This window comes from Anomaloglossus baeobatrachus, chromosome 3 (assembly GCF_048569485.1).
Source record: "Anomaloglossus baeobatrachus isolate aAnoBae1 chromosome 3, aAnoBae1.hap1, whole genome shotgun sequence".
Taxonomy (NCBI): Eukaryota; Metazoa; Chordata; class Amphibia; order Anura; family Aromobatidae; genus Anomaloglossus; species Anomaloglossus baeobatrachus.
In genome coordinates this window covers 471848978-471871130 of record NC_134355.1, presented here as the reverse complement: position 1 = coordinate 471871130, position 22153 = coordinate 471848978, and the positions used below count along the sequence as shown (strand labels likewise).

The window sequence follows — 22153 nt, the reverse complement described above, 5'->3', positions numbered from 1 at the left end:
AAGAATTAAAAATGCAAAAGATCAAGCCCACAACTACAGGCTGCAGCCCCCAGCTGTGCACTTATCTTGGTTGTACATAAAAATAAGAGGAACCACATGCTTTTTTTTAAATTATTTAAATAACTTAAAAAATGACGTATGGTCCTCCCAATTTTGATACCGAGCCATGATAAAACCCAACAGCTGGGGGCTGGTATTCTTATGCTGTGGAGACCAATGCTAATTGGGCTGCCCACAGCCTAAAAATAGCAGCCTGCAGCTGCCCAGTATTGTTGCATCCATTAGATATAAGAATCCCAGCACTTTACCTGGCTCTTCCCGATTGTCCTTGTGCAATGGTGATTGGGGTAATATGAGGTTAATTGCAGCCCACAGCTGCCACTAAGCCATAGATTAGTAATGGGGAGAGTCTATGAGACCCCCCATTACTAATCTGTAAGTGAAAGTAAATACACACAAACACCTAAAAAATCCTTTATTGGAAGTAAAATACAAAAAAAAACCCCTCTTTCACCACTTTATTAACCCCAAAACACCCCTGCAGGTCTGATATAATCCACATGAGGTCCCATGATGATTCCAGCTCTGCTACATTTGAACTGACAAAGCGCGATCATGGAACATGACAGCCCACTGTGAGCTTCAGGCAGAGAGTTAATGACCTGCAGCGATGAGCAATGATGTCACTCAGTATAGTTGCGCTAACAGCTGGAGGTTCCTACGATCCTCCACCTGTGACTGCAAGTAACCTAATCTCAGAAGACCTAAAGTGAGCTCATTAAACTCAATGAACTCACCTGCATCTCCTGGCAGAAAACCGTATTTTTTTTGCCAAGAGATGCAGATTTGGTGCTGAAATGAAGGTAATGAGCATATGCAATGAAGGTAATGAGCAGCCCTGTAAGTGAATGGGCAGCCGTAGCCTCAGTAAGTATGAAGTGCTTGCTTCAATCTTATTTTCTTTATTTTTCCTTTTTTTTTTTTTAATTTCTTGAGTTGCTGGACGCAGATCAATACCCGGGCCCAGCACTCAAGAAAGTTGGAAACCACGTGGATCCAGACTTTTACAGTCCAGGTCAGCCCATCACTACTGACTGGACATGCTAGGCCTTACTCAAAACAAGTGAACACATCCAGTCAGAATGTTGCCAGAAGTATGCAAATCGAATACTTGCACTTTCGTAACCTTCTACTATTGTCACCAGCACAGGAGAATCCTGAAAGAGTGCAGTGCACTCGCTGGGAGAATTCAGAAGTCTGCAGTGAAACCTAAGCAATCCTTTTAATAATAAATTAAGCACTGTATCATGCACTATCCTAGTTGTGTGTAATATACTCACTGTCAGGATTCAGTTGTGCTTGCTGTTTCCAGCAGTCATCACATGGGCACTAATATGCAATGTTCATACTTACGGTCACGTAACTAACATTTCTGCTGTCTTGCTTCTCTCAATGAAGCAGGAGCTGTAGTTTTCAAAATTGAGAGAACTAGGAAGAGCAGCTAGTCAGCACATGACTGTAAGTGGCAAATTGCATATAATTGGTCACATGATGACTAATAAAACTGTTTGAGACCTCCATCACACATCCGTGCCTCCGGTACGTGTTTGCCATTTTGTACATGTACCGGAGACACGTACACACGGGAACCTAGGTAATCCCAATGGTTAGGAGACACGTAAGTATTTAGGACCGGAACGTGTGTCCGTTCCGTACTTACATGTCTCCGTGAGTTCCATACGCTGACATGTCCGTGTTGAACTGGCAGCACGGGTGTCACACGGCCCGCACACGTACAACACGGGAGTAGTGTGGATGCGGTTCCGTGTGACAAAAACACACGTCAGGTTAAAAATAAAAAAAACACACACTCACCCCCACCAGCCCTGCAGTCTCTGCGGCGGCTGTCACCTGCATCCGTCCCCCAGTGAATATGAACAACGATCTTCTCCACTGGGGACCGGACGCAGCATCAGCGGGGCCTGTGCCTGACGCTGTCATTCAGCACCACAGACAGCTCCGGAAGACTCAGGAAAGGCAGGGCTTGCCGTTCTCCGTGTGTTATTACGTATAACACACGGAGAACACATATGAGCCATAAACACAGCACACGGGGAACAAACCACCCCTTTAACACGTACGTGACAAAAACGTTACATTTTGTCACGTAATTGTGGCAGTGGCCTGAGTGAGGGTGAGTGGTGTTAGACTGAATTCTTTCCCTGGGTGCCGGAATACCAAAATCCATCTACAAAGGCTGCTATATAATATTATTACATCACCTGCCCAAAAGGTTTCAACCACTGAGGACTTCAGTTCTTTTAAACAATTTTTTATCTCTACTGGCTAACACGGTACAAAGGTATATTTTACCTGTATCACCTGCCCAATTCTTGTTTGTATCTATTTTTGTGATATATTAGATTGTTTTTTAATAGCAATATTCTGAAGAAAAATTAACAAAATTACACGCTTTAATTGTAGAGTACAAAAATCTAGCTTAATTTACAATGTGTCTACGTAGCATGACTTGTTGACAATATGGATGGTTATCTTGCTGGATGATGAATGTAGAAGCCTAAAATAAAAAGAATTATAGGTAATTGGCTTTTTTATTGGGACTGTTGGTATTGGGTCTAGTCTAATTTTGGACTTCTGTGTCATTGGTGGAAGTGACTAAAGTGTGCTTTACATGCTGCGACATTGCTAGTTGAGTGCGATAGCACCCGCCCCCGTCGTTCGTGCGACATTTGGTGCTCGCTGCCGTAGCGAACATTATCGCTACGGCAGCGTCAAACGCACATACCTTGTCTGCGATGTCGCTGTGACCGCTGAACAATCCCTCCTTCAAGGCGGAGGTGCATTCGGCATCATAGCGACGTCACTGCGGCGTCACTAAGCGGCTGGCCAATAGAAGCGGATGGGTGGAGATGAGCGGGACATAACATCCCGCCCACCTCCATCCTTCCACATTGCCGGTGGACGCAGGTAAGGAGATGTTCGTCGTTCCTGCGGTGTCACACATAGCGATGTGTGATGCCGCAGGAACGATGAACAACATTGTACCTGTGGCAGCAGCGATATTAAGGAAAGGAGCGACGTGTCAACGATCACAGTTTTTGCGATCATTGATCATCGCTCCTTGGTGTCACACACTGCGATGTCATTACCGGCGCCGGATGTGCGTCACTAACGACGTGACCCCCGACGATATATCGGTAGCGATGTCGCAGCGTGTAAAGCACCCTTAACAAACAGCCAAATAATCATGCCATAGAAGTGTGATGCCCTGGACTAGCCAGGTAGTTACAGATAGCGCCCCGCACAACACCAGTCCCACACAAGGTAACACCAGCCAAACCATAAACCTTAGTCACCTCTCGCAGTGCTTGATGGTCACACCAGGGGGGCGGAGCCAGGTGGTTGGCCACGCCCACCGATGAGTTCTGAGAGCCTGAGGCAGGAAAGCAGTTGAGTTTTCAGTGGAGTGGAGTAGAGTGCAGTTTGAGAGTTCAGTGGAGGAGGACAGGCCGGTGTGACAGGCCTGTAACAAACTGACAGGTGTGAGGGTCGTAGCCCAAACACCTTGGCTAGGAGGCATACGGTGACCTTAGCCTGCAGGAGCCGGGAAGACGGCGCGGTGGAACCGTGGTGGACCGGGACAGGATAGTGGCCCACCGGTACCGACCCAGGGAACCGACTCAGAAACCGGAGCACACAGGGGGGTACTCAGACCCTGAAACAAGGTCCAGAATCCGCTGGACTGAGTTAATTCACTGATTGCGGTCTGGACTATAGGTCCTTTCCCACCCAAGTCCCGACTGAAGACAACAGCCCATCGAGGGGGATAGAAAGCCCCCGCACAGGCAGAGAGATCCCACGGGCCAGTGTCTGTGGGCAAACGGGCTCCTCCGACATATACAAAGCCGGGGAGCGGACTCCCGTCGTTGAAGCGCAGGCAGTCTACACATACACTACATGGTGCAGGAGAAAGGCAAAGACCACCGAACCGGGTGGTGGACCAGACGCAGCCGGCTGTGGGCACCGACCACCATCAACTTTGTTTACCAGAGACTTGTGTGTGTTAATAACAGTGAGTACAACAGTGCCATGCGGCCGCGCACTGCCCTGCACCGCCAAGTTACTTCTTTCCAATGGGTCCCGGGGCCATCATCCCTGCCCACGGAGGGGTTAACATGTTGCTGCATAACCATCTCCCCCGGGGTGCCCCATAACTGCAGCCGTGGTGTCTTCACCACATCCCGTGGGTGGCGTCACGAACTTAAACACGGCTCCGGCCGTACACCTACCTACCACCCCCCTAAGTAGCGCCAGCACCATTTCAGAGCGAAGTGACCCAGGGTCCAGAGGCGCTCGAGCCACCCACCAACGAGCCCGGATCCGAGTGGCTCGGCTGCAGCCGAGCGCGGGGCGGTACAGAAGACCATAAGTTGGGGGCCTATTGTGCAAATAAATAGATGCATAGTTTCATAGTGTTTAAGGGTGAAGGTAGGCTTATGTCCATCATGTTCAAACCATGAGCTAAACTAACATGGTGAGCCATAGGAAGGCAAAAAACCCCATGCAGCAGACAGTAAACTCCAGATTAGGGGAAAAAAAATTCCTGCTCAACTCCACATCCATCAATCAGACTAGTTCCCTGGATCAACGCCCAATTACAGAATCTACTGCACATAATCATTATATTTTACAAGAAATGCATCCAGGCCTCTGTTAAATTTTAGTGATGAATCAACCATTAAAACATCATGTGGCAGAGAGTTCTGTACTGTTCCCTCATATATTTGTACATTGTAATACGATCGCCCCTAAGCTTTCGTTTTTCCAAACAGAATAACCCCAAGTTTAAGAACCTGTATAGGTATTGCATTCCCCCCCAATCCTTTAATAACCTTGGTTGCTCTTCTCTGCACCTGCTCTAGTTCAATAATTGTCTGATACCGTTTTCCTGAAATATGTGTCATAGAAGTCAAGGTGAGGATGGAGATAAAGAACTTGAAGGCAAAGAAAGATAACAATGAAGATCCAAAGGGGTTGAAAGGACATCACAAAACAGTACCATAAGCATTGAGAGAATGTAAGGAATATGCATAGTCCCCTTTGAAAGAGACAAAAAACTATTAATTTGGTTTTGCCATTTGACCTTGGCTAGTCTTTGAACTTTACTATAAACACACTGGGCATGGCCATCAGGCCACTACAATACTGTTCCCACACTGGGCTGTTTAGCCCATTCTAGAAAATGATCCAGAAAGCCTCTTTGTACTGCCCATTTTCAAATACCCTAGGTCACCATACCAGTGCACCCAGGTACATTTATTTTAAGAAATCGAAGATTCTCTTGAGAAGATATAAAAATTGGAAGTGCAACTAAGGTGCTTTGTGAGCTACAAATACCTACTACCAGCATATTTACCTATACTGTACGCGTTCTGGCATCTGGTACTGATATATCATTTGTGAAGCTTGTGTGGCCACACAGGGGCCCAAGAGAAAAGGGTACCCCCTTCCACATCCAAAGCAGCAAGGAGCTTCTGTCATTGCATAACTATTGGACTGGATAGGACCCATATTCTGTTCTTGTACAAGGGCCCTTTACTGTCTGTGTCCACCACTGTTTGGCATTAGTCTCCCAACATCCTGCACTACTTCTTTACCCCTTCATACTAGCACGTCCAATGTTGTATCCCTTGCTTTGATGTGGGCTTGCATCTTTACCTGTATGATGGCTGGTCTGATCAATCAACATAAGCGTAGATCCACTCGCGGCTATTAACCAGTTAACTCTCGCTATCAATCTCTTACAGCATGCTTTAACACACGCCAGCAAGAAGCACATCATTTTTCGCTCCTATTGGCGGCCCCGTCATGTGATTGTGAGGCGCCAGTGGGTTGTAATGACAGGCAGGAGTCAGCTGTTCACCCCTGTCTCTGTCATTACAAACTTCCAGTGAATGCTGGCTGTGAGCTGACATTCATTGAAAGTCAGTATTTCTGCTGTACAGAGCAGAGCTGGTATAGTGCTCTGTATAGCACATGTGATTGTATTATCACAGCTTCAAAACCACTACAGAGACAAGTAACTACAATAAAAATGGAAAAAAAAAAGTTTTTAAAAATATGAAGTTACAAGTGAAATGGTTTTGGTACCGTGTTAGCCAGTTGAAAAATTATTGAATGTTCTCAGTGAGAGGAACAAAATTATAATCTTGTGATACCTTTTAATGGCTATTTAATGGCAATTTGTCACGAACACGACTACTCTCTAGCGCTGCCCTTGTCAGCAGGCCACTTTTGGTACTGCAGGACAATGCATAAAATGAGTCTGCTGCGCTAATAATGCCAAATATTGGAGGTCTCACAGCAAGGGTAAATGTATATATCACCGATTCCCACTAATGGAATATATATATACCTCGGTACCCTTAATGATAGCACTCCAATAATTCTATGCAATAATAATTACGCTGCCACCACCCAACACTTTAGGGATAGCTGGGGACCCCTTTCAGATAGCAGAAGGCTTTTCGGATGGGTTTGGGTTCATATATAGAACAGAAGGAAACGAACTATTAAATTTTATATATTTAATCCGAAAATAGGCAGTGTTTAAAAAAAGGTATCACAAGATTATAATTTTGATACTCTCACTGACAACATTCAATAATTTAAAAATATGAAAAAATAGTAAAACACAAGTTCAAATCACCTCCCCTTTTACCCCATTGAAAATAAAACAGTAAAAAACAAAAATGCACAAACAGTATTTTATATCGCTGCATTCAGAAATGCCTAATCTATCAAAACATAACATAACTTAATCTGATCGGTAAACAGCATAACGGGAAAAAAATAAACACCTGAATTATGTTTTTTTGAATTTAGTTTTTTTTCCAGCCACAACATTAAAATAGAATGCAATAAGAGGCGATCAAAACATCGTATCTACCCAAACCTAAAATCAGTAAGTGTCAGCTTAGGGTGCAAACAATAAGACATCACTAAGCCCCAGATCCCGAAAAATGAAAGTGTTATGGGTCTTGGAAAATGGTGTCAAAAGAGAAACTTCTTCTTTTTTTTTTTTTACAAATTACATAAAAGAAAAAACACATGTTTGGTATCTACATACTCTTACTGACTTGGAGAATCATTGGTTTTAGTGAACATGGTTAAAAAAAAAAACCAACAATTTTTTTGCAATTTCACTGCCCTTGTAATTTTCACATTTTCGAGTACAGTATTTGGTAAAATTAATGGTTTATTCAAAAGTACAACTTGTGCAGCAAAAAACAAGCCCTCATATGGCTATATTTTCGGAAAAATAAAAAAGTTATGGCTCTTGGAAGAAGGAAGGAAAAAATAAAAATGAAAAAAAAACAAAGCAGAAAATCACTGGGTTATGAAGGGGCTAAGTGTAGCCTGAAACTATGGATTACACATTTCACTTAAACCAAACCATTTTGGAAGTAGTTTTATCTGTCCTCACCTTGTCGATAACAAGAGCTTACATGCAGTACTCTATAACAATGCTTCACTGTAAGGGTCCCGTTACACATAGCGATGTACCAACAATCCCACCAGTGATCCGACCTGTCAGTGGACCAGTGGTCCAGTGACCAGTGGTCAGTGACCTGGAATATCTCTACGTGGTCGCTGTTGAGCTGTCAATCAGGCAGATCGCCACAGCGACTAGCCATCAGCTACCAGTGACCCGTGTAGCGATGGCTCCCTGCACACTCAGAACCGGCGCTCGTTGGTCTCCCGCCGTCAAACACGTCGATGCGTCCCGCACAGCGGGAGACCAATGAGCAAAAAATGGTCCTGATCGTTTTGTCACGATCAGCGACCTCACAGCAGGGGCCCACTGTCACACACAGCGATATTGCTGGCGAGGTCACTGATACGTCACAAAACCTGTGACATTTCAGCGATCTCGCTAGTGATCTCGCTATGTGTGACGGGGGCTTTAGTCTCTACTGTTTAATGAGACAACTGCCCCTCCTTATCTCTTTTGTTGCATAACACATATTATCACATTTGATACCATACTTGTGCATTTTTCTTTGGTAGGTAAAGGAAAAATACTCCTGAACACAGGGAAAGTGAAAAAAAAATCTACACACCATTGCGCCATACTACTACAAACAAAAAGTATATATTAGTTACTGTCAAACATAGCTGCTAAAAACTAGAATCCAGCCTAGCTAAAACAGATAAAGCAGTAGTAAATGATCAAGCCATTGTATTTGATGTAAACATCTTATATGTACCTTAGTCTATAATGAAATAGGATTTATTGTTACACAGTAGAGAAGTTGAATGTACAATTTACCTATGTTACTATAGTGGCATTTTAGAAACTGACTACTGTCTCATCAATACATAATGATCTGCTCCATTACAAGCCACAGAATGTAAAAGGTCATTCTCCAGCAGTAGATGGGTAGGGCACTAAAGCATTAGCTGAAGAATACTATTCCCATAACCACTTGTTAGTGACTCTGTGCTGAGAGACATCCACACAATAATGACTACATTTCCATCATGGAATCAGTAAAGCAGAAGTCAAATATTTTTAGGTTTGTTGCACTAACATTTATGGTCTGTCCATTAATCTCTGATTACTGTAATAAATATGGAGGTTGGTTTCAGGACATAGTGGAGGTACGGTGTTCGGTGCTCGTACCATACACTGACATTACAAAAAAATAGAGTTCAAGTTTGGAGTTCAGGTGCTTTGCTTATACAAACCACTCGCGTGAGCATCGCTGTGCTCAGGTACGCTTGGTGCTCAGCCCAGTGAGCACTTGGAGTGTTTGATCGGCTTGCAGTGGGGAAAACAACAGCGTGATCAGATGTAGTGTGCACCCAAAAAATAGAAAAACCCTTTCCTTCCGCCCCTGAAAGTGTTCTGTTTACGACTGGCTACATGTGGACAGAGACCCGAACTGCCCAGTTAGTGACATTCATTGGGGTTCAGGTTGAGTCCGGTTCTTGAACCGAACTATTTTAATAGTCTGGCTACATCCACCGAAGCAAACTTCCATGGGTCTGCTCATCTCTATAAATGAGGCTGGTGAATTGCATTTTATGGCCTATTCCAAATCCTAGAACTGGAGGTAAGGGAATGGCTAGTCCCACCCAACTCTAGTGGCCGTTCCTAAAACTCAGACCTAAGTAAGAAACTGTGGAAAAAAGAAGCGCAATAGGGTCTTACCCGAGTGATGTTAGGGTGAAAAGATGATAATAGCACTCACCCAGAGAGTTGTGAAAGTCACAACTACTATGCAGGCATAGAATCCAGGCCAAAGGCAGCAGCACCCAAAACGGCTGATAACAGAGAATGATGAAGTAGGGCTTGCACGGCCGCGCCAGTGACCACTCTGACCATAGAGAGTTAATGTTCCTTTATTTCATCTTTAGGTCGACGCGTTTCTGGAGTCTCTGCTCCCTTCCTCAGGACACACAGGAAAAAGGTACATCAAATCTGCTAGACCACGAGGACTGCAAGATCTATATACATTCCGTCATGATGACGTCAGAAACCAACCTCTTTCTTAAAAAAATCGGCGGGAAAGACACCTCAAAAAAGTAAAAAAACACACATGGCTGTGAAAATGACGTGGTCTAAAACAGTGAACAAGAAATGAACAAAAATACATATGATAATATAACCATATTATCTCATAAAATAATAAATTGTAATAAACGGATTTTTTGAGACAAAAATTGTGTGGATTACTGTGTATTAGACAAAATGCGGGAGTAAAACACTGAAATTCCAGTGCAACTCAAAAGCGGCCTCGAATCCCTAGAGAATTTACTTCTTTCTTATAGGGGTAGCTAGTCAAAGGGAGAACATAAACCATGTCTCCACCACAGGAGTAGTGAAATCACCACTGAAATTCAAGTGACCAAGAGGAGGAGCACCTATTAAGTGTAGCCGTGTAGGAAGATACGTAAGCTTACCAGTGCAAGGGCTTACGCAAAAAAAATGTGGAAGTATCAGCGTAAAGCGCCGAAGACGGGGTGAAGAAAGTTCAGAGCGTGGGAAAAAATAGAAGTGTGCATGTCAGAAAAATAAGGTCAGGAGCTTGTAAGTCATCCGAGCTCCACCTTATTTTTCTGACATGCGCACTTCTATTTTTTCCCACGCTCTGAACTTTCTTCACCCCGTCTTCGGCGCTTTACGCTGATACTTCCACATTTTTTTTGCGTAAGCCCTTGCACTGGTAAGCTACGTATCTTCCTACACGGCTACACTTAATAGGTGCTCCTCCTCTTGGTCACTTGAATTTCAGTGGTGATTTCACTACTCCTGTGGTGGAGACATGGTTTATGTTCTCCCTTTGACTAGCTACCCCTATAAGAAAGAAGTAAATTCTCTAGGGATTCGAGGCCGCTTTTGAGTTGCACTGGAATTTCAGTGTTTTACTCCCGCATTTTGTCTAATACACAGTAATCCACACAATTTTTGTCTCAAAAAATCCGTTTATTACAATTTATTATTTTATGAGATAATATGGTTATATTATCATATGTATTTTTGTTCATTTCTTGTTCACTGTTTTAGACCACGTCATTTTCACAGCCATGTGTGTTTTTTTACTTTTTTGAGGTGTCTTTCCCGCCGATTTTTTTAAGAAAGAGGTTGGTTTCTGACGTCATCATGACGGAATGTATATAGATCTTGCAGTCCTCGTGGTCTAGCAGATTTGATGTACCTTTTTCCTGTGTGTCCTGAGGAAGGGAGCAGAGACTCCAGAAACGCGTCGACCTAAAGATGAAATAAAGGAACATTAACTCTCTATGGTCAGAGTGGTCACTGGCGCGGCCGTGCAAGCCCTACTTCATCATTCTCTGTTAAAACTCAGACCTAAAATTTGGAAAACACCTCTCAGCACTATACATGTTGGAGCCTTCTTCTCTGGGTCCTACATCACCGAGGCTTGCCATCTGGGTGTCAGATTCCTCCTGTCTAGGACCTGTCCAGTTGCCACCTTAAAGACAATTTAAAGAGAACAGTAGAGAACATGCAACTTGACTTTTTTGCAAACCCTAGTCCATTTTGTTGAAAGCTATATTGCATATATTAAATGCATATATTAAGAAAGAATATTCAATTTAAAAAATGCTAAAAGTGATCTAATTGTTTACTATGGAAAAACTGGTGTATCCAACTAGGTACCTGTGCACCCGGTGATGTTAAGCTTTGCCTACTTGGGAGTGGGGTTTATCCGCCAGTGAAGTCTAATATTTAAGGGTTCAAAGAGATTGGCTTTCAGCACATTTCTTTCAATGTCTTATGGTTTGTGAAAAATACAGAGAAAGTGCTAATTATTTCAGTCCATTTCGTACATTACAAGATTGGGAGTATATATACAATCCAGTATATCTCCCATCTGCTCAACTGACTAAAACACTGACTTGATTTACGGTTTGTTACAACTGAATATTGCAACGTGTTTTTATTTATTAATATCATTCTTACTGCTTTTTGAGTTTATATTTTTATAGTTTATTTAATTATTTTGTTCCAAATGGTAGAAATAAAAATAACTTTTGAAGTGTCTTTGGATTTATTGAACAAAGCACCAGACTCATGTAGAACAGTTTTACCATTTTTAGCGACTGATGTTTTTAAAAAAGGGAATTGAAAGTTATGAAAAGTAGCAATTTTTTTAAGAAAGGAAGGAGGGAAGGAGGGAAGGAGGGAAGGAATTAAGAAGGAAGGAAGGAGGGAGGGAAGGAAGGAGGGAAGGAGGGAAGGAAGGAGGAAAGGAAATAGGGAATGAAGAAAGGAAGGAAAGAGGGAAGGAAGGAAAGAGGGAAGGAAGGAGGGAAGGAAGGAGGGAAGGAAAGAAGGAGGGAAAGAAGGAAGGAGGGAAAGAAGGAAGGAAGGATGAAGGGAAGGAAGGAGGGAAGAAAGGAAGGAAGGGAGGAGGGAAGGAAGGAAGGAGGGAAGGAAGGAGGGAAGGAAGGAGGGAAGGAAAGAGGGAAGGAGGGAAGGAAAGAGGTAAGGAAGGAAGGAGGAAAGGAAGGAAGGAGTGCACTTGTTTCCGTATGACGTCGTAGGTACAATTATGGTTTCGTACAACCAAAAAGTTGTACTGAGTTGTTATAACTCTTTGAAATAAAGACCTAATTGGCTTATTGGACCCAAGAAGTCAGGAATATACCATATACATTTGGGTCCTCTTTACCCTTATGGCCATTTATTACTCTATGACCTGCATTGGCTCAGAGCTAGTCAATTCAATTGGTCTCAGTATAAATTCCTGGAGGCGACATTGTTGCAGACTGACTTGTACTGGTTTGTCTCTAACAGATCATGCTATGGTTTTGACCATTTCCAGATTTTGTTGATCATGCTAATGTTTTTTTTACTACTCCATTATGACTTGTTTAGGACCACATAGACTGTGGTTATGTTACGCATTTACAGATAACGAGAAGCAGATGGCAAATTGAGGGAATGCATGCTTAAGTGACTTATCAATAGGTCAGCATATGGATGTGCCTCAGAATAGCTTCAATTCCCTTAATACCATTTCCAGGTATTTTAGCGCACACTGTCAGCACTACTGTATTAGTTCTTCTCCTCAGAGGTGATTTAATGAGGCTCCTTTCTCAGAAGCTGGAGAAATTGTTGCAGTGTTTTTAGGTAGCTTTGCTTATAATTTAGCTGTTCTGGCAAAGATTCATGAATTACATCTTATTAAGATTTATTTTCAGTTTGAGAAACTTCTGTTCAGTGGCTGTTTACCCCAATAAGCGTCACTATAGGATAAAATTAAATATTATACAGCATTCCGGGAAATAAGAGCAAATCTACTTTATCATCTTTAGATTTTCTATATTTAGTCATATGGAAAGAACCTGGTAAACATAGACCATGCACTTTAGCTTTACTTCTAGTAAAACTTTTATAGTACCAGTCAAAAGTTTGGACACACCTGTTCATTCAGTGGTTGTTCGCATTGAAATGTGCACATTGTGCATAAAGACTGAAGGTAGAAAAACCATGAAGGAGTCCATATCAAACAGTAAAGAAACATGTGAAACAAACCAGAGTATATGTTAAACCTTACATTCTTCAAACATTAACTATAGTTTAGGATGAAAATAAAACTTAGTTTCAGATCATCCCTGTAAAATGATGTGCACTGAGCAATCTGTCCCATATTATATATAACAAATATACAGCTGCACTCTGAGACTCTAAGGTGTGCAAACATTAAATATAGAAATTTGGACATGCATTACTGTTAAGGAAATACATTTAAAAATTGAGACAATTAATGCATAAAAAGGCCAGTTTTATGTGAGCCTACCAGCCAGTGTCAAGATGAGTCTGTTTGCCAGGGTCCTACCTAAACATCTCTACCCAGGCTGAAAAGTATGGAATTTTATGGGTAAGTAGGAACCTGCTCATAGAAAACAAATAAATTGAACCTATTCAAATGTGTCTGTTAGGGCGTGCCATCAGTTTTCTCATTTTAAATTATAGGGTCATGCCTTCTGACTGAGCACTGCTTCCCACTGGCTTAAGACACTAATTAATTTTCTATTAGCAGGTTCCTGCTTGCCCATAATATTCTAGGCTTTTCAGTCCAGGTAGAGGCATTTAGGCAGGGACCTGGCAAAGAGATATGCCTTGATGCTGGCTGCTGGGCTCACATAAACCTAGCCTTTTTATGCTCTAAGTGTCTCAATTTTTACATTTATTTCCATAGCAGTAATGCATGTCCACATTCCTATATACAATGTTTGCATACCTTAGTATCTCAGAGTGCAGCTGTATATTTGTGAGGGTATATTTCATGTTCAGTTTTCACCTGTTCACATCTGTCTGTTAGAAAGTGCCGTCAGTGTTCTCATTCCATATTATATAGTGTCCTCTTGTATATATATATATATATATATATATATATATATATATATACATTTCTTATTAAATAGTATCCTCTATTATGTATTGCTCTATGTTATGCATAGCATTGTATATAAGAGGAAAAAATATTACACTGAGCACTTAGGGCATTGCTGTCTTTATTTTACATCTGCAGATGTGCACCCCAGCACCTCTGTGTTAATCACATGACCTATCACATGTTCTCTCAAAGGGAATCATGTGATATGTCATGTGATACACGGGAGGGTTATGCCCTCTGAACTGGGGGGTGCCTTAGCTACTTTTAATCTGCTACTGCCTGTAATGGACAGTTTTTTTAAGCTACGACAACTTCATCTGCACTCTCAATAGTAGCTGACAATTTTTCTCTAAGCAGTGCCTGTGTCAGCTATATGCCACTAAACCCCAATAGTCCTGTTAAGGTACTTGCCAGGCTCTGGAGGGTTAAACAACTGGGTTGAAACGAACCTGGTAGTTGCTTCTGTTAATAACACATTATCATAAAGTCAATCATATGGCACAATTCAGGAAAATCAGTCGCAAATGTGTACATCAAGGTTCAAAGATCATGAGTTCATTTCCACTAATTAGAAAAAAGGGGTTTTGCAGGCGTTCTCTCCTGCCCGATTTGACATCCGATGTGGTGAGGATCCACTGTAACCTGGACAGTACTGTTTTTGTACTGAATCTATCAATTAAAATAGGACCCAGCATTTTCTGTCTTAAAGGGAACCTGTTATCACTTTTTTGGCCTATAAGCTGCGGCCACCACCACTGGGCTCTTATATACAGTATTCTAACATGCTGTATATAAGAGCCCATGTTGCTGTGTAGAACATAAAAAACACTTTATGCTGCATGACGCGCCTACGTCATACACATGCGCCTGCATTGAGGTCCTGGGCAAAGTGCACCTGCGCAGGGCCTCAATGACAGCGCGTGTGTATGACGTAGATTCGTCATGCACCGTGGCTTCAGAATAAGGAAGACAAAGATGGTCGAAGGGGGAGGCGCCGGTCTCGGAGAACGGCGCCACCCATCCGACCAGTCTGCACCGGAGCGACCTTCTAGGTGAGTATTATAAAGTGTTTTTTATGTTCTACACAGCGACCTGGGCTCTTATATACAGCAAGTTAGAATTCTGTATATAAGAGCCCAGTGGTGGTGGCCGCAGCTTATAGGCCGAAAAAGTGGTGACAGGTTCCCTTTAATGTTGAATGGGGTTATTTCTGCAACTATTCTGCCTATTTTACAGTGGTGTCTCTACATACAAGATGTTGGATCAATTCAGATAATATATCTAAACCACCTTTTACTAAGCAAATATTTGGCAGTTCTTAAACTTATACTCATTGGCAAATGTTGCTACAGAATAAATTTCATGTAGTCAATGTTTCTTTCTAGTTATTTTTGTTGTGCTGCTCAATATGGCTATGTACACTGATGAGCAAAAGGGTAACATTGTTTTGACCTTTTGAATTAAAGGCTTCATATCTCACCATCCACTACAGGTTTGAGTGTGAGGCTACCTTCATTTTATAGACAATTATCTCATAATCTATCTAATAAGCTATCTCATAAATAAATTTGACTTGCAACTTATTAGCATTTGATTAGTTATGCAGATTTTTGTCATGTCACTGTTTTGCTCCCAAAAATTAATATTTTTTCTTTTTTTTTTTCTTTTGTTAGTATTTTGTAAAACCACCTTTGGCTTTCAACACAGCATGAATCCTATTCTCTTCATCAGATTCAAGCATGTCTCAAAGGAAATCTGATCCCAGGTCTCTTCTACACGTTCCCAATTTTGGTGCATACTGGTCAACTCACTTGGGTATGTATTCAGCTTTTTCTTCAACTCTACCAAGAAGTGTTCAATTGGGTTGAGGTCAGGGACTGTGGAGGCAAATTCACTACATCTACTTCATTGTTATTGAACCATTTCTTCTCCAATCTTGATGTATACTTTGGGTCTTTGTCCTGTTGTTCTTTTCATACCAATGTAACTTGAGTGTATGAAGTAACTCACCTTGTAGTGTACTCACATATAGCACACGATTGAGAGCACCATTGATTCTGGCCAAGTATCCAACACCTCTGGCTGTAAAAGAACCCCATATTATTAGGATTTCTCCACCAATCTTGACCGTTCTTTCAGTTTCTCAATATGTTAGCACCTTTTTCCCTTGTTTCTTCCAGAGTACCATTTGCACTCATCCCTGCCTAGTCTATTGACTTTTTTCTCATAGCTCCAAGTCATCCATTTTCAATCTTCCACTGTCCACTTTTTGTACTTTTCTGCAAACTCGAGTCGACGCTTCTTATGACAATATTGGAGCTTAGGCTTATTCACCTTTTTACAGGCTACCATTCCAGACTTGTGTAATGTCTGTCACACGGTGCTTGCACGGACGTCTATGATCTCACTATTACAAAGCATATGAGCCACCTCCACTGCCGTATTTGTCACTCCAAAACTGATAGACCTTGTAATGAGCAGACTCTAATGTTGACTCTGATATTTTGTGCAAGAATGTTATGTGGACTTTTTGCAGTCCAATAACTTAATAATGCACTTTTCCAACTGCTTTTGATGTGAAAATTGTCCCCTTGCCTCGTGGGCCCCTATATGACGACACAGCTTGCACCAATGATTGGTCCGCCCTTGGTGTGCCTATATAAGCCAACTTTTACCACATTTCAGATTCTTCTTGAGTTCAACGGGTGAACAGCAGAGTGTTCACAATAATCATGCTGTGCAAATACTCCTTAATAGATCAGGCAATGCTACATAGGAAAATTGATATGCAAATTAGTTGTCTTCCAGTTTGAAGATAGCCGTCTCTCTAATGCCATCTATTTAAAGTAGCTATAATATAAGGCAAATTTGACCCTTTAAAGAAACTTGCACCATGACTTAGGATGTAGGCCTTCCATAGTCTCCTTTAGGAGGAGACTCTAGTTTGTGAAAGGGTCGGATATTTCCTTATTGGCAAGTTCCTACCATAGGTGGTATTAGCGTGATATTTTTTTCATTTGAAGGAGAGCTATTTTTTATGTCAAGAAATATGAAAAGTTCAACAATTATTGTTATAGAAGAGAAACTAAAGAATGGGGGATTTTTTATTTGACTGCAGGTCTATTCCTTTAGAAACTATTGTAACAGTCATACAACAAGTATTACTCGGAATGATTATTACTGGCAGATACTTCTATATACTGAAACTATTCAAAAAATGTGTGTTTGATGGCTTTCAGGGAAAGTGGGACATTAACTTAGCATTTTATGCAGCTCAAATAAACAATGTAATTTCCAAATGAGGAGCCACGGGAAGCATAAAATCCATTACATTCAAATTCTAATTTGGGAGAACTTCAGAAGTACAGAATCAGGAATAGAGATGTCAGACACTCATCTACTATTTAACACGACAGGAGGCTGATTGTGTTGTCTCGACAACTGACATTCTGTATTCATGCTAGTTGTTTCTTACTTGTCAAGACTAGCCCACCATTAACCTGTCACTTTCCATGACTGAGCGGCCAGAAGATGCAGCTTGCAAGAACAGAGCCTGTGAATCTTTGCATAAAATATAGGTTTGGGACCACAAAACATTAGCAATGAGTATGCAAATATGTTTCCTAATAGAAGCCATACTCCTCTTGGACATGCAGGAGACTTGATATAATTCACCAATAACATTATGTCATGTAATGAGTAATCTACATGGTCTGTGTATGCAAGACATTCCTGAAATAAGCTTTCCGGTTCCGAAGAGAGATGTCATCAATATGATATATGTGTGTCCATTAGTACAGGGATGATATGGTGAGCACTCCACCCTGTGCATCAAAGAAAAGCGCTCAATGGTTCTAGAGCAGAACCTTCATGATGTCAGTACAGTGCGCACGCCTGTGTCATTTGAAAAGTGCCCGGCAGGAGAAGATGCGGTGTGGCAGGGGCCCATACAAAGAGGTGAGGGGTGACTTTTTTTAATAGACTGAGGAGGAGACAATAAGGAGGGGGATGATTGGGATCAGAGCATTATCATGAACGCGGGGAGAGGGGATATTAGGGGGAGGACATTATATGTGAGTTTCAAGTCAACCTGACAGGTCCCCCTATGCCCTCCAGCAACATTCATATCTGTATCTCAAAATGCCCTGTCTCACCAGCTCTGTGTAATACTTTTCACTAAATTAAATGATGAGGAAAAAAATTGTAAATTTCACTGTTTCTGTGCTAATTAGAGCCTTGACTAGTCGATACGGCATTGTTTACCCTGACTAGTCACCTTCTGTTACGGTTGCTGTGGCACTGGAGACTATGTTCGGATTTCTTGCTACTGCACATGTGCGAGCACTGGAGACTATGTACGGATTTCTTGCTACTGCACATGTGCAAGCGCTGGAGACTAAATCCTATCTTGGAGCCATTGCACATGTGCGGGTGACATCATCACTGACACGAGGTCACATGTCTCTGACACCTTCTAAGCTGATTGGCCGCTGGTCATGTGCTTGTGACACGTGGTCACATGTCTCTGACACCTTCTATGCCGATTGTTCGCTGGTCATGTGCTTGTGATGCTTTGCTCGGTGATAGGCCAGCGTGACGTCATTCCTGTCATTCTGGCAGCGGATTGGCTCTGGTGTCCTCCATCTTGGATGAGGCACAAAGTCTATATAAGACCCTGACGCACGCCGCCTGGCGCTCAGTCCTCTTGGTTAATGCATGAGAGTAGACGCTCTGTGCACGTCCCTCTAGGCATCTCTCTGTCTATGCTAGGTGAGAACTACCGGCAGGGTAGCGTTCTTATACCTTACAGCTTTGGCTGCGGTCCGTATCCTTACATCTTAGTGGAGCGGACATAGGCAGGTGCCTGATGCACATGGTCCGGCTGGCCCTTGTGATTCTACTCGTAGGTGGACGTTGCCACTATAGTAACGTTCCTTATACTGCGTCTGGCAGTTGTTCGTATCCTCGCACACTAGGGGAGTGAACATAGGTAGGAGCTTTGTGCGGCTTATGCTGCTGTCCGTCTCTTTTGCACCACTAGTGGAGCGGACCCAGGCAGGTGCCATATCTAGTGGTTCGTGTCCTCGCACACTAGTGGAGCGAACGCAGGTAGGAGCTTTGTGCGGCTTACGCTGCTGTCCGTCTCCTGGCACCGCTAGAGGAACGGACCTAGGTAGGTGCCATTTCACACTCACTGCTTTTGTCTCTGTGACCATTAACAGAGACCATACCATACACCCTCCAAGTAAGGGAGGAATTGCTTTATTTCCTAATTATATTCCTGTGTGAGTTTAACAGAGGTATTGCACTCTGCACTTGTGCTATTACTATTTACAGTGGCACACTTATGTACCCCTTATCCTCTGCCATAGTCTGCAGCAGAGTCTTTGCACGGTGGACCCTGACTGTCTGATATTCCTTTGGGTTTTATTATCAGACAGCCCCCCGTAACACCTTCTTTCCATGTGATAACACCCCTGTGGGCATAATAACATGATTTCCACAAGTCAGTATCACCGCCAGCCCCTGCAAATTTTGTGCATGCGTGTGGCTGTGTTCACTTGCATTGAACCTCTTGTGAAGCAAGTGTACACGTCACGGCTTCAGAGAGGCGCACATCACATGATCGGATGTGCAAAAGCTGTTTCTCTGATCATGTGCAGTGTGCCTCTCCGAAGCTGGGACGTGTACACTCGACTTCAGGTGGGACTCAATATGAGTGAACACAGCTGCACATATGCACAAATTTACTAGCTGCTTGCAATGACACCGGCTTGTGGAAATCATGTTATTATGCCCACGGAGGTGTGATCACATGGAAAGAGGGCTGACTAGTCTAGGGAAACAACGCTGTATCGACTAGTCAAGGCCCTAATTAGAATAGAAATAGCGCACTTTATAAATCTTTTTTTTAAAACATTGATTTTAGTGAATAACATTACACAGAACTGATTAGGCAGGGGATTTGTGTGTTGCCAGACTTTTTTTAGCAGACGGCATACGAACTCCTAGAGTTTCCTTAACTATATAGGTTCCCTTTTTTATGCATAACACTGTCGTCCCTTATTAGCTTCCTCGCTAGTTATGTATGGCGCTGTCCTCTCTTGTTATGTATAGAACCATCTCTTATATAGCATATTCTCATTATTTTATTGTTATTCACAGCGCCGTCTCTAATACTTAATCCTCTCTTGGTAGATATAAATTTACTGCTGATGAAGCAACATCTGACCAGAGGACCAGTCCATCAGCTTCTCCATTAGAAAATAAGTTTACCATGTTACATGAGCAGTCATGTGATTTTATATCTAACAAGAGAGGACACAATGAAATGAAGAAAGAGCACTATAAATAACAAAAATATCAAGAGAATCCAATATGTAAGGGAGGGTGCTGTACATAACAAAAGAGGGCACTATGTAATTTACATGTATGTACTGTGGGGAAAAAAAGTGGGAGAAAAAGTGGGAGAACTTGCACAATTGGTGGCTGACTAAATACTTTTTTTCCCCACTGTACATTTATATCTGCAACTTTGTTGCCATAAAGAAAGTGGGGCCCGGACAAAATTTCTTGCACAGGGCCCCAAGCTGTCAGTGTCCGCCCCTGAGTGAGAGACATTCAGAGACTGTAAGTGGCTCCCACAACAGATGCTACATAGGAATTAAAGCAATATGAAAGGAAAAAAATGAAAATGTAACTTTTTCCTACAAAAATTTTACTTTAGCCCCAAAATTTTGCATTTTCACAAGGGTAACAAGAGAAATTGCACCATACAATTTGTTATGCAATTTCTCCTCAGTATGCTGATACTCCACATGTGGTGGAAAACTACTATCTGGGAGCACAGCAGGGCTCGGAAGGGAAAGACAGCCATTTGACTTCTGGAACTTAAAATTGCCTCGAATCAATAGTGTGTTCCGTTTACTGAGCCACAGATGTGCCTAAACAGTGGAGACCCCCACAAGTAACACCCATTTTGAAAACTAGACCCTAAATTAAACCACGCCGCAGCCAATAATAAAGTGGTAGAAGTCAGAAAAAATCAAGAAATTATCAGGTATCACCCTCATACACCATCGTTCTTGTGCTCCAGGAAGGCTCCCGCATTGGCGAACCACCTCCTGGGCCTGTCCCCTGATGATTCCCTGACATCTTTGGAAGGAAACGCGTCGGGGCTTTTTTTCGTCTGACACTTTCAGATAAGTTTCTGATGTCTCCATCTCATTTTGATGGGGCTGTGTTTTTGTAACTGTTTGGTGTTAGTTTGACCTGTGCAGGGCTTGTTAGGGTCATTCAGGGTCTCCCGTCAGTGAATGGGGGCGCTACAACCCTAGGGCGTCATACCCTCCATTGCTAGGTAGGGAGAGCTTGATTAGGGTGATTTAGGGGTAGTTTATCTCTTCTCCCTCCTAGCATTTGTTACTATAACATACCCTGCATTGTCATATTCTGTGTTTGTTATTGTGGTTTTTGACCTTTTAATTATACTAGATTAAAAGTTACTTTTTTAATGGGGAATAATTTGATTTTGTTTTTTTCTGAAAACCAGACTTTTCAGTTGATTTATCTAGATGTGTAGTGAGCACCTTGAACCCCCAGGTGCTTTACAGAATTTTATAAGGTTGAGTCAAGCAAATAAAAAAATATTTTGTTTTTTCCAATCAGTGCTGCGGCTGGTGACTCTGCCATTGCCTAACTCCAGCCTATGATCCATGCTGTTCTAGCACCGATCATAGGTGGACTTCTATGTTTCAGGCAATTTAATTTGTTTAAACATTAAAATCGCTGTGATGGGCTATTCAGAATTGAACCGGAGGTTCCCATGATGTACATTTCTGTCAATTTGCGGGCCCCCCTTCCAGACCATGACATAAATTTACGTGAAATGTCGGGGTGGAGTTAAGTAACTGTCTGAAAGGTTAAAAGACATAGTAAGAACAGTATTTTCCTCCCCACCATACAAGTTTATTGCTTGCATATCCCAGGTAAAGGATTTCAGGTTCAGCTAATACTGTATTATATAGCTATTATATATATATACTTACTTTTACAACAGGTGCTATTTCAAAGTCAGATGTTTGTTCTGTTTCCACCGCATTTTTCCTGTCTCTGCTGGGATCGACTGGTGACCTGCCATCTGCAGACCTGGAAATAGAGCCATGGACAGATTATATTGTCAATAGTATGGCCCTAAG

At 42.2% G+C, this 22153-nt stretch overlaps 1 protein-coding gene across 5 annotated transcripts in view; it reads right to left on the bottom strand.

Annotated features, from left to right (window-relative positions):
• The window catches only part of PEX5L (peroxisomal biogenesis factor 5 like), a 376062-nt gene that overhangs the window by 80859 nt on the left and 273050 nt on the right, over positions 1–22153 (bottom strand). For all 5 annotated transcript variants that reach the window (XM_075340588.1, XM_075340590.1, XM_075340589.1 and 2 more), the window contains one exon: positions 22004–22103. In XM_075340588.1, coding sequence (XP_075196703.1) covers positions 22004–22103 — 100 coding nt within the window. The remainder of the gene's footprint in view (positions 1–22003; positions 22104–22153) is intronic.